Genomic DNA, 14,053 nt, shown 5'->3' on the forward strand with positions numbered 1-14,053 from the left:
TGCTGCATTATCTGAATCACTTGCGTATAAAAATTTCCATCTCTGAATGGCCAAAATAGAAATTATTTGTGTTTATCCTCCTGTCTTCCAAAATTAGTATCTGAGAAATTTTTTTGTATTGTCACATTTTGATCATTTTATTTTGGAAACACATGCAATAAATTGGGCATATATCTCAGATTCCCAAAGGATTTGCTTATCCGAGTTTTAATTAATTTGTGTATCATTCACCATGGCCACTGTATCTTTACTTTTAATGTGCCAAAAAATCCGTGTGAAAATAGGTTTACACACTACGTGGAAAATAGAAAAAGAAAAGAAAAGAAAAAACCTTCTATCATGATCAACAAGCAATTACGAGATATGCCGACCAAATCAGAGCTGTCAACATCTTATGCCTCTAATCAAATCAAGTAACGCATACAAAATAAGATTCACATTACATCAGAGTCAGAGATCTCGATACGCATGGTGAATAATCCTTGTTTGGAAATGAATCAACACATTTCATGGTGAAGTGCAAGTGATCTCTATGTTTTTTTTGTTCAATTAAAGCTGAGGAGTAAAGCGCAGAGATACGCTCGAAAGGTCGGCGACATAACTTCTTCTAATCTCATTAAACCCGCAGAAGTTTTGAGTATAGATCAAGTTAATCGGTAGGGGTAAATTTTGTGCATGGGACGATTTTCTCTTTATCAGTAGAGATATACATTCGAATCATTGGATGATGAGCAGCAGAATTATTTTGTAAACAAAATTTTTTGCGCATTAGGTGCAGAGAATATGTCGCATAGTCTGAAGCGCCAGTTATTGAGTAGCTGAGCCCACAACGTGGAGCTCTCAGAGAGTTTTTGTTGTTAACGGGCTTGCTCTGCCAAGTCCGTTGATCCGGATTAACTGACATGGGCCTATGAAAGAAAATCCATTTCCCTTTCCCTTTTCATCCCTGTAGTTACCTTTATAATATACATTTAAATTTTTCATAAAATTAAAAAATAAAATAAAAAACATACCCCTGATAGACAGAGATATTTATTCTTTTAGTTGGTGCTAATCGGTGAGATATTTATCCTTCTAATGTGCTCATAAAATTATAATAGATTTTGATTTCTTTCACAGCTTACAAATTGGTGATCACCGCGCGCGTGTGCACACATTCAGCAGAAACACAATGAGACCACCCAATTTCCAAGCCTCAGCTCCGCTATTCGCGATTGTTGTAATCACAACACTGACACATCACATTGCTTGCGCTCAAAACTCCCGGAACGACTTCCTCATAGCCCACAACCTCGCCCGCGCAGCCGTCGGCGTCCCCCCCTTGTCGTGGAACCGCACCATCGCCGCCTTCGCCCGCGAATTCGCCGACCGTCGTAAGGCCGATTGCCGACTGGTCCACTCTGGACGGCCCTACGGCGAGAACCTCTTCTGGGGCTCCGGCACGGACTTCACGGGCGCGGATGCGGTGCGGAGTTGGGTTGAAGAGAAGCAATTCTACGACCATCACACGAACACGTGCGCCGCCGGAGAGGAGTGCAGGAGCTACACGCAGGTCGTGTGGCGGAACTCCGTGCACTTGGGTTGCGACCGCGTGCTGTGCGACGGCGGCGGCGGCGTCTTTGTAGTGTGCAACTATGATCCTCCTGGGAACTACATCGGTGAGCGGCCTTATTGATCGATTGATCAGTGGATTATCTTCTTGGAACACAAATAATTAGCTTGCGGGCTATTATTTTTTTCAAAAAAGTAATAATGCCATATTAAATACAAATTAGAATCCTTTTGAGTCTTTAATAACAGTATTGTGTGGAGATTACTAAATGATCGAAAATTGCTGGAAAAAAAAAAAGAGACTCTCATAATATATATAATAATTAAGCGCATACGCACATTTATTTCAATTCATAATTAACACAAAAAAGAAAAAGGGAAGCGACACAATAGATTTCCCAAACACTGCCCAAATCCATCAAATCTAAGGAAATTTAAAAAAGGTCAACGATTATTGACCATAAGATCTCGCGGCCGCGGATCAAAGGACATGACAAGTGGACTTGCTGGAGCCGTCGGCTTCCGAGGCCGAGCCGCCTCCGGCCGGTGCAGAATACGACGGCTGAGCAGCGGCGGAGTCCGACGGCGCCACGCCGGGCCAGTCGCGGCAGTGGCAGTGCTGGCCCTCCGGGACCTGCTTGTAGACTGACGCCACGTGGCGGCCGCACCCAGCCCACGTGGTCTTGCCGCACGTGCCACACTTCACCTGGTAGCACATTTCGATCTTATCTTATTCTATCTAATTCAATTTGAAGCTCTTTATAAATACAAAGAAAAAAACCCACATAAATTGTTGCAACATGGCTCGTCGCAACATACGGGAGATAAAAACTAAGTTGGAGGCCTTGGCTTAATTGGTGATACATTTTTTGAGGAAACCAAAGAACTATTATATTGTTATAAAAACATAATTTTTGTCGTGTGATGTTTTAGTTTGGATCGATCCAGCAACTATGTAATGCAGAAATTTAAAAATCTGCAATCTAGATTTTTAAATTTACAATTAACAATATATTATTACCCAAAAAAAAAAAAAAAACATGTTTGAAACATATGCATGACCTGAATTTATTTCGTGACATTATAAATTTCTGATTATTTATGAAAAAATGTCAAAGGCTATTTAAGCCTACATTGACCGTATTAATATAATAATAATGCGTATTCATATGTATTATTTTCACACGAGGTTGTCGCAATTGGATTGGGCTATACATTGGGCCTTGATTGGTCGACCCATTTCGGCCCAAGAAATGTATGATTGGGCTTAGTTCGGGCCGGAGCTATGCTAAGTAGTAGAATTATAATCCGCCCGGCCCACTAAGGGATGGGGTTAAAATGGACAGTGTTTTCTCTCTCACACACGTGCTCGCGCGCGCACACACTTTTTCTTTCCTTTTCTTTTCTTAAATATTACTATCCGTTATCGTCTAAACAAACTACTCAATATCATTGTAGAAGTTTGATCACACACTGATCTAGCTAGTCCGTTCCTATGGAATATTCTTTCAATCAGGGTTGACTAAAACGCGCATGCGCACTTGCTAACATAATAACAATCCATAACTTCTATCCTTTCGTATGTGCATCATGAAATAGGACCCTTGGTAAAATTTTAATCTGTAGCTTGTCAATTCGATCACACGATTTTTCTATACGCTAAAATTGACATACCTGGTTCCGTGAATGAGCTAAATTCGAGCAAGCGGTGATGTAAAAGATTACACTGTTGGACCTACCAACATTAATGACATCCTAGTTTTTCTACCAATGATTAATTTTTCTAATTAGTGCTAAGGCGAATATTGAGACAAACCAGGAATCTGGAGGTTTGCTATGGAGATATCGATCGATCGATCGAAAGCGGTAGGTTCTTTCGCTGATACTTTTCACACCTAAATATGGTTGCATTTAATTTGCGCCTCCCGATATTTTTGAAACCACTTTTAATGGAAAATTCAGTATGAAACATTGCTCCTGTAACAAGAAACTCATGATTGGATTAGAGTAATCAATTATTGACTAAAACCAATCGCAATGATGACATATGAAACCTACCTGTCCATCATCAATTGACTGATACTTATCATTTTGAATAGTATAAATTGATCAATAGATGGTTGTTACAAAAAGGTGTTAACCTTATTTAACAAATCAAGGTATTGGTAAGCAAATTGATCTCAAACAAGCGTGCTTTATAGTTTTATATTAGTTTTATTCGAGTCCAAATATGTGGTTTTTACCCCATATATGTAGGTTACTTGATTAACACATGTCATGATAAGGTCTATATATACCAACTAAAACCACAATATTATTAATTAGATGGAATTAAGCAACAAAGTACAAGTTAATTTGGAAAGCGAGTGACATGCCATCTTATCTCTCTCTCTCAAAAAAAAAAAAAAAAAAACAAACTTGGAATTTCTATTTTTTGCTTAAAAATCGCTTGAAAATTGATTTTATGAGGAATCTACTAAAACATTTGGAAAGAATATGAACCAAAATAGTCCCTTACTTCCCCAATTTAGGTTATGTTTTTAATTGAGTGATTGATTTTTGTGGTCTAATTAAAGAGAACATTTAGTGGACCCATTCAAAGATATGGAGATATGGTGATGGTGATATGTAGTGATTTGGATCGCACGTGGTGTTGGAAAAGAATGTGAACCCTGTTCTCATGTGTGTACTAGGAGAATAATAATAGATTAATTAGCAAAGGGATTAAAGATTATTTAAGGTGATATAAGAAACTCACCAAACCAAGTTAGTTGATATATATATTTTTTTGGTGTGATGGGAAATTAAAGGATGTTTTCTTGCTATATGTTATTAGTTGACAAAAGACATAACATTTCGCACCATATACAAATTCTAAGTGCTTATCACTACATAAAAAAATTCTAATTAAAATAGTAAAAAAGTAAATTACTACAAAGAAATACTAATAATATCAATCTAGAAGAGTATTCGTTCCCAAAAGTCAAAAAAGACCAAGTAATAAAACTATAAGCACGAAGTTTGTAAATAAAGAGAAAAATTCAAGTGGTGGACGAATAATATTAAAGATTGATATGCTTAGCCCATGAATTTTAAAAAATTCCTTACATTTGTCTACTTATTAGATAAACACACATAAATTGCACAAGAAGCCACCTCATCTCGTGCATTCAAAAATAAATAAATAAACACACGTAAGCAAAAATTATGATTGGTCTCTCAACGTAATTGACATTAATGCACCATTGATGTTTGGTGATTCAACAATTATGTATTTAACCAATCATTTACAAAGTTATTTCTTGTGTTAAATAATCATGCTTAGATCTTTATAAAACTCAATGAGTCCGATCCATAATAAAGATATATATATATATATTTTTGACAGATAGGTAGCACGCAATCCGCTTCGTTTATTTCATTTAAAAATAAACTTAGCTGGAAATGTGAACAAGTAAAGATATATTAACTTTGAGTGGGTCTTTCCTTGTGAAAAGAATAAGTATTTTAGGTACAAAAAGCTGCTAACCTATAAGAAATGAGAATGACAAATTAAGAAAATGATGATATTGATAGCAAAAAGAAATTATTTAATATAAGCTAACTTGATTGGAACATATGAATCTGTCTAATTGGATGCAGAATGTAAATAATTCAGCTGGAAATCATAGTATTTATGAAGATGAAATTTCTCGCAAAAAAAAAAAAAAAACAAAAAGATAATTAAGATGCAAAATTTACAGATATCAGCGGCAAAGAAAACTCATGTGGCACGAGATTTTTTTTTTTTTTAAGAAATAGGTAGCATGCTACTTACTTTGTTTATTTCATTTAGAAATAAATTTAGCTAAAATTATGAATCAACTAAGATTTGAACTCGAGACCTCGGATACCAATGACCGAGCCCTTTGCCGCTTGCACTAGGGACGGTCGGTGACCCGAGATATTTAATAATCCGGTAACGCTTACTGCGCAGTTGTATCTATTAGCTAGCATTGTCAATATGAAATTTCATTTGATGTTCGCCTCTGCACTTAATCTTTTGAATGAGTAATATCACACCTCAAGAACAGTTTAAGAATTGCTTATTTTCTCCTACCAAAATGCAATCTTATAATAATATAAAACAATTGACCATCCTTGGCACAAGCAGTAAAGGGTTTAGTGGTTGGTACCTGATCGATGTTCCAATTTCGAATCCTAGTTGATTCATATTTTCAGCTAAATTCATTTCTAAAACCAGATAGTATATATACTACCCTGTCTCTTTTTCTTTTCTTTTTTTTTCTTTCATAAAAGAAAAAAAAAACAATCTTATAACGATGCATTCAATTGGTTATATTAATTACTATTATAATGTACATATACACGCAATTTTTAAACGAAGAAGAGCTTATTTTACTGAAATTTTATTTATTTAAATAACCACTAAATACTTGTTGGTGAAAATTCATGAATATAAAGAAATCAGTGCGTTAATTAATTTAATTAGATCCAAATTAATTAGCAATCGTTTTGAAAAATACTCTTTACCTTTACTTACAGCGTCGGCAAAAGGGGGAAAAAAAAGAGTTAACAGTGCCGGCCATATAGTGGATTAACGATCCTCTCGGTGTGCTTTGCGGGGCGGACGAAGAAACTGTGGATCATCTATTCACTCGATATGTATTCTGCAAGTTTATGACCGTGACAGGGATGGACGATATCCAGGCTCAAGATCTGGGGGATGATGTGCATCTCGTTCGGGATAGGTACGTGGATGGACTTGAAGGATCACCGAAAGAAGAGAAACAGACTTACAGACCTAGTAGGCTACTGGTGGAGTATCTGGAAGGTCAGAAATGATTGTATCTTTCGAAAAATCCCGTCGAACCCCGGAGTAGCGACCCAGAGACTCAACCTGCTGGTGAAAGTGTGGGATCTCCTCCTTGCCACTTAGCAGTTTTGGACCCAATCTTTACTTTTTTTTTTCTTTTTTTTTTTTTGGGTTGTTTTTCCCTCGGGGCCGAGTTGCCCCACTCTTGTACCTTAATTCATTAGTTCAATGAATAAAGCAGGTAGCGTGCTACCTTTTTCTCAAAAAAAAAAAAAAAAAAAAAATAGTGTCGGCCATATAATTTCTTTAATTTCCTCCTTAGGCTACTTTTTCCCCTTTTTTTTAATTTAACTTTTTTTTTTGGTCCACATCATGCAATTTGGCTCATTTTGCACCTTAGCTTTTGGAATTCCGAAGGGATTTAGTGATGTAACCATCTATTTCTTAGCGAGACATCGAGATCTTAATATTGATTGTTACAAATCAACTTACCAAGATTTGGTTCCATAATAGGACGACAATAAGAAAAGTTAGATTGCAACAATTATGAATTGTTAGGCAAAAAGTTTGTTTCCAGAAGTATGAACATTTACATACTTTGTCAAGTGTCTATATATATATAAAATTCCAAATCTAATAAGTATAAATATTTAAAAATATCATTTTCAGCAGCTTAATTATATTTTAGAATATTTTAGAAGTAGTTGTTTTACATAATATTAATATGCATTCTCTGAAACCATGTTAAAAAGTTATTTTATAGAAGTTCATATCTTGAGTAATAATTTCTTGTAATGCAACAATATGTTAGGTAATAATTTATACTTGTGTCTCTTTAGCCGTCATACGTCTCAAGATTCGTACAACATTATACACTGTATATTCTGTTAAGTCCTTTATTAATGCTGCACGAATCTTGAAGCAATCTGACAGCTAAAAAATCACAAACACGTTAAGATCCTGTACTTTTAAAAGTATAGGAGCTCAACTCTCTTTCTCTCTCTTTATATATATATATATACATATAGAACTATGATAAAATACTGTTAATAGTATCAAGTCATTGGTGCTATTAGATTTTCGGTCCTTAGATAATAGTGGTTCTCTNTTTTTTCTATTTAAATTCGACTTGAAAAGCTCATATATAGAACTAGGATAAAATACTATTAATAGCATCAAGTCATTGGTGCTATTAGATTTTCGGTCCTTAGATAATAGTGGTTCTCTAAAATATAGTAGGTAGTTAAAATACTATTAATAACATCAAGTCATTGGTGCTATTAGATTTTCGGTCCTTAGATAATAGTGGTTCTCTAAAATGCAGTAGGTAGTTGGTGGAATAGTATAATCTAAGAGATAAAAATAATCAAAATAGTAGATCTAATAACGAAAAATTTGATAGCATCAAACACTTAGGGCCATTAGTAACATTGTAGCCGAACTCCTGTACATATGTACACACACTAAGTCTAGCTGGTCCACTGGACTAAGTCCATGCACGAGTTGTTCAAAGTGTGGAGCATCAATTACCTTTCGTCAACTATCGTCTCTCTCTCTCTCTCTCTCTCTCTCTCTCTCTCTCATCACCATCCTTTGCTGTTAATTTTCTCCGTAAACCCATTCAAACACTTCACTCAATCATAGTTTCCTCCCCTTCTTCCTCTCAATTGTTCATTTTATTTAAGCCTACCCAAAACTCTTTCCCGGTCCCTTCCTCTCCCCCTCATCCTCCCTTTTATCATCTCCATATATAATTAACCACTGCATATATAATACATATTAACCCTAGCTGTACGTATATGCTTTTATGATCATGGATACTGCGTGCGAAGCTAACCTCGTTCTCGGATTGAGCTGCGCATCGACCGTCGAGTTCGAACCGCTCCCTCCGAATTGGTCGGCAGCGGAGCCGTCTCTCACCCTCGGCCTCTTCGAATCAGCAAACCCTAAGACGGAGACGGAAGCGAGGAAACCGGAGCTCGGCGACAAGGAATCATGCCGGGCTATTAGTGATGAAGTGGAAGAAGAAGGTATTGCCAGGAAGAAGCTGAGGCTCACCAAGGAGCAGTCGAGCCTTCTAGAAGATAGTTTCAGGGAGCACAGCACCCTTAATCCGGTTGGTGCAATTTTTTTTTTTAAAGCTCTTCTTTTTCTTGGGCGAGTGTATCATGGTCATGGGGATTTTTACAAGGTTTGATCCTTTCTTACTTTCTTTTGTTTCACTAGCAGAGATTAAAACAGGCCTTGGCACGTAAACTGAACTTAAGGCCTAGGCAAGTGGAGGTTTGGTTCCAAAATAGGAGAGCAAGGTAATTAAACTCTCTCTGTGTGTGTTTGCGAGTGTGTGTTTGTGTGGGTAGGAATTCATATGAGAAGAACATGTCCCGAATAATTATCAACAAAAGCTAGAAAAAAGGGTATAGATACACTAATAAGCCAAACTTAATTATTAGCCAAATATTTTGGCATGAATGGATTCGATTAGTAAGATTTGTCACACTCTTGATACAGTAGCTAGGTTTGATCTGGACCTCTTATCTTTCCAACACTTTGGTAGTAGAGCAGATAATCTTAAAACAATAAATAACTAAATAAACTATCTTTTTAAGTGATAGGAAGAGACCAGTTTAATGTCTCCTGTAAATATGATAGGCTTGTGTATAAGGAATTATATAGTTAATAATTAACACGACATGCATGATGGCTAGTGCATGCTCTCCATTAGCAAGGGTTAGCACATGGTTTGGGTAAGAAGATGCAGCTTTATTTGGGCTCATAAAATCGACTAAATGGATTTGCAGTGAGCATTGAGGTCCACATGGGTAAGGAAAAAAAATCAAGAATGATTCTACTAAATACCTAGAAATATGTAGAATTGGCTTCAGAAGGAATTTGGCTAGCTAGTTTAGTGTAAAAAATAACACTGTTAGGAATTTACATCTTCTAATTGAATGAGTTCCAACAAAATATGCCAAATCCTTGGTGCAAACTGATTATTCATTCCGTGAGTGGCGTGACTAGGACCTTAATACATCTTGCATGTTTCATGTCTCGTTTTTATGTATAGTTGTGAAATTATAAGTACTGTACATAATTATATATGAAAACTGTGTGTGTGTATATATATATATATAATGGTATGTGATCATGCCGAGTTTCAGGACAAAGCTGAAGCAAACTGAAGTAGAGTGCGAACTTCTTCGGAGATGCTGCGAAACTCTGAGCACCGAGAACCGGAAGCTACAAAGGGAGCTACAAGAGCTCAAGTCGCTGAAATTCATGCAACCGCTCTACACTGCCACGGCGCTCACGGTATGCCCTTCATGCAAGAGGATGATCACTTCTACACGTCTACTTAAGTAACAAACTAAGAAGGGATTAGCTAGAGATCAGTGAGTTGTAACCTTACCCCTCCTCCATTTTACACTAGGGGCTTGGGTGTTTGATTAGTTAGCTTTGATATATATATGTAGGTATAATTTGCTCTAACTAGTTGTTGTGTTACAGTAGTGCTTCTTGTAGATTGCTAGGGTACTTAACATGTACAAATTGAAATGAAGCGTGCGGTGGATTGAATTTTAGTTAGTATACATATGTATATGTTTGACCCTTAAATCTGGTTTGGTGATCAATATACATGTACAAACTTATAGTTAGAACAATGCGTACAGTACCATGATATACGGTTAATTTGATGATAAATCCAAATATATATATGTGGGTTCATCACAAATTTAATCTCAAAATTTATGAAGTTTTTCATGACATACGCATGCATGAACTCCTGTTGAATGATTATTAATTTCGTGTATATATAGCTCATGAACTTTAGGTAGCTGATTATATATTCTTCCTTGGCATGCAATTAAGGTGCTGTGATATTTTAAATGGAAGCTCAATATCATCGCTGCTCATTTATTCGTATATAATATATATAATATATATATATATATATACTATTATGTTATAATAGTTTAATTTGTTAGCGTGTCTTACACTACTAATATTCTGATTTCATTTACTATTAGAAGCGATTGCGAGGGCCCGCTCACGCATGATGTCTCTTTAAAACCATTCCTAAATGGGTACTCCTACGCACGTAAGGATCAATTAGCTCGATTTGAGTGGTGCGTGTACATATGTAGCTTACTAGAAGTGTGGAACAAGACATGTATGCACCTCTACCTATTAAAATCATATGTAATATCACTTGTCCCGTTTTGCTCTGGGCCCTCACCTTATCAACTACTTTTTAATTCTCCACCATTTCTTTAACTCTCTTAAGGTCCTATTGGTTCGATGAGATTCGCATTTTGTAATGAGTTTTGTACATATTAGGTTATGATATGGTACGTACCACATGTGTGTTGTAACTCCCCCACATACTAAATAATCAAATAAAAGATCCAAATATGAACAAATATATTTAAGTGCATGCGCAGAGACTAGAAAAAGAAGTAGAGAAAATCAAGTCCCCACATTCGTTTCGCACCCAGAAAATTAATTAGAGAAATTAATATGTCCTTCTCTAGCTTTAGGTGAGATTGATGGAGCAACAAACGTTACAACTAAAATTAGTACAATTGGTATTATAATGATTGGAATCAGTCAACAAACAAAATAATGATAGTGAAAATAATAATAATAATAATAATAATAATAATAATAATAATAATAAAAATAATAATAATTCACTTACTAAAATTGGCATTTTACTAAGCCCCCGTTTGGTTCGGGGTTAAGAAAAAGTAGCTATTTCAGGGATAGGGTTAAGTTCAGGGTTAAAATGGTGTTAAAATTTTTTTGTGTTTGGTTGGAGGTTGGAGTTAGTTTAGGATAGTGAAAAAAAATGTTTGGTTGGAGTAGGTGGGATAAGAAGATAATAATTGATAAAGAAGAAAAATGTGAGAGCTCGGGATGCGTGTGGGGTTAAAGTTAGGAGGGGGAGTGGGGTTAATGATTGATAAAGAAGAAAAAGGTGAGGGCTCGGGATGCGTGCGGGGTTAAAGTTGGGAGGGGGAGTGGGGTTAGTAAACCCCACTAACCCGGTTTGAGGTGGGGTTTACTAACCCCACCCCAAAAGAGTGGTGTTTGGGTATAAATTGGGGGTTAAGGGGTTATTCCATCCCTTAACCTCCAACCAAACGGTGGCTAAAAGTTAATGAACTGGGCCGACACATGTACGGCCCAAAGGCCTTATAAGAGGTTTCTAGCTAAGTGGGCCTATCGTGGGCCTAGTACTCTCACAATTCAAACCTCGGGCTTCACCGATCCGGGCCCCTGGTCCACGAGACCTTGGACTCCTTCGGCCGTTAATGCAAGTCACGTGCTTCGCACGTGCTCACAACTCCCGCGTTGTGTGATCAAAAGATCATCTGCATTCTGCTCTGAGCCCGCAACAAGAAGCATCACCTAATTAATACACTATCTTAAAATTTCACTTTTTGTCCTATAAATGCCCCCGCTTACATTGTTTTTGTAAAAGTACATCAGCTTAAAATTTGATTATTTAAACTGTGCGTTGCGCTGGTGCCCACACTGTGAACCATTTCTGGTACTGGATCTGCATCGATACCTTTCGACGCAGATGCTACAGTACAGTACAGCGCAGATTCTATCTTCGCTTAATTTGGAGAAAGATCAAAATTAAATAATGGCTTTGGGCTCGATTTTGAACTCTGAACTCCTGCAGGGCGGGGGAGGTCTTCTGCTTCTGCTTCTGGTTCTGGTTCTGGTTCTGGTTCTGGTTCTTCCTCATCCGGCAGCAGCAGGCAGTCAACAACCGAAACGTGGCAGAGCTGACACGCTGTCGACTCATCTGTCTTACAACAATGTCGTCGTTATGCCATTATCCTTCTCCCTCTTACAGCTCTACTCCTGCAGGCACTCCCATGATTTTGTGTTTCCTTCCAACTCTGATGCCCAGCCCTGCTCTCGACATTGCCGCGTGCCACCGCACGTGCTCCCCGCGCCCACCCTTGTCCACATTCGTCGTATATATCAAAATTAATTATATGAAGTACTTATCCATCTACGATAATTTATTATCTCTATTATCTAAATATTAATTAATCTGTAATTGTGATTTTATTATTTTACTAACAATATTTATAACTAGGCAATGTATCCAAAAAAATTCCTACACGTAATCATCGTGCATGAGATTATAGATAATTTAACCTCCGTTCCAAATCTAATCATTTTCCCACGTAGTAATAGGTGCACACTTTATAATCAATTGCCTCTGCATGAGGTTATATATAAATTTTACGTCCTAAATCTAATCATTTCTCCACTTATGTCGCGCACTTTATGTAGCAACCTAATCACGCAAAATGAGGGAGTAAATTAATTAATTAATTAACCTCCACATGGGCATGCATATATATATATATATATATATATATATATAAGAGTAACTAGCTAGCTTTAGTATGGAAAAAACAGATTTACAAATTAAGCTTGATTATTCTTTATTATTTGGTAAAATTTTGATTTAGAGTTTGCTGAATAAGTAATGCCACTTTTGATGGGAGTTCGTGCTCTGGATACGTCTGGATCGGAATTGACTCACTGTCACCACTTACTCGCTCTCTTTTGCGTACGTACAAAATGTGCGTGCTTGGCATTAATGTGACCACAACATGCCCAGCCCAGCTGATGAATATATTTACTGTACGAGTTGTTTGGTACGACGCAACTCTAGCTGAAGCAAACATTAAATTCCTTCCCAAAATAATAACTTATATATAAATATAAATGGTGTAATTAACACGTACATAGGAATCTACGTTATCGAATAGTTTAATTTTATGGTTATATATATCGATCGATCGCTGGTATATAACAATGTTAAAATTGTTTTGTTTTTAAGTTATATTGATTCACACTGGGCTAAAATCTTTAAGTTTTATGGCTGAGGAAAAATTGGTTGGAGTGTCAAGTGATTTGTACTCATGCAGTTAGTGGTTTAGCCAAGTACCAGGTTCATGCGAGATATTAGTTTTTCTTTAGTGTACTACTAGTGCTAGACTAGATGTCTCATAGAGAGTTTGTTTTATAGATAATTAGTGTATCAATGTGTAGTACATAACGTGCTTTGATTGATTCATTCATACAGCTTAAAAGGCAACAAACTAAATATTTTCCTTTTCTCATTTACGTGATTTTTCCGTCACAGTAAGATAAAAAAAATTACATAAAAATAATTTTATAGAAAAATAATCCAACTAATTATTTTGCAAAATGTGTATATTACTTGTAACAAATAAAATATTAGACTGCCTTTTTCAATGCAGAGATTCCTTCTAAAGGTGTCTATGAATTGGAGTCTAGATAGGTGATATGCTGAATCCATACTCCACAAAAAATATATCTTATCCATTTAATTTCGGATCGGATCCGAATTCGGATACTTAAATTAATAATATACTCATCGGGTTTATTTCAGTAGGTCTGAGTAGTGATTATCCATATACTATCAGCTTAAGACCATGTATGGATTGGGTACAAGTCGGATCTTGATCGGATATAGATATCTACATACGTATATTATTTTTATAAATTTAATTAAACAGTTTATGGACGAAATATAAATCTCTCACTTGAAGAACTTGTACGTGTGCTAATTAGTTGCACCAAGTCCAATAAAATCAGGATAAAGAAAAGATTCAAGTAAACAAGAAG

At 36.3% G+C, this 14,053-nt stretch overlaps 2 protein-coding genes across 2 annotated transcripts; both read left to right on the top strand.

Annotated features, from left to right (window-relative positions):
• On the top strand, positions 1,126–1,794 carry LOC109713180 (pathogenesis-related protein PRB1-3-like). Its single transcript, XM_020237174.1, has one exon. The coding sequence runs from the start codon at positions 1,172–1,174 to the stop codon at positions 1,673–1,675; it is 504 nt and encodes a 167-aa protein (XP_020092763.1). The 5' UTR covers positions 1,126–1,171; the 3' UTR covers positions 1,676–1,794.
• LOC109712435 (homeobox-leucine zipper protein HAT22-like) lies at positions 7,930–10,023 on the top strand. The gene is made up of 3 exons (XM_020235995.1): positions 7,930–8,483; positions 8,597–8,676; positions 9,529–10,023. The coding sequence occupies exons 1-3, from the start codon at positions 8,175–8,177 to the stop codon at positions 9,728–9,730; spliced, it is 591 nt and encodes a 196-aa protein (XP_020091584.1). The 5' UTR covers positions 7,930–8,174; the 3' UTR covers positions 9,731–10,023.

Source organism: Ananas comosus, linkage group 7, assembly GCF_001540865.1.
Source record: "Ananas comosus cultivar F153 linkage group 7, ASM154086v1, whole genome shotgun sequence".
Classification (NCBI taxonomy): domain Eukaryota; kingdom Viridiplantae; phylum Streptophyta; class Magnoliopsida; order Poales; family Bromeliaceae; genus Ananas; species Ananas comosus.

Bases quoted from the DNA above. Each gene is read 5' to 3' on its own strand.
- LOC109713180 (XM_020237174.1), top strand. From the start codon at position 1,172: ATGAGACCACCCAATTTCCAAGCCTCAGCTCCGCTATTCGCGATTGTT.
- LOC109712435 (XM_020235995.1), top strand. From the start codon at position 8,175: ATGATCATGGATACTGCGTGCGAAGCTAACCTCGTTCTCGGATTGAGC. The intron at 8,484-8,596 runs GTTGGTGCAATT...TTTCACTAGCAG, and splicing joins AGCACAGCACCCTTAATCCG to AGATTAAAACAGGCCTTGGC. The intron at 8,677-9,528 runs GTAATTAAACTC...GCCGAGTTTCAG, and splicing joins TTCCAAAATAGGAGAGCAAG to GACAAAGCTGAAGCAAACTG.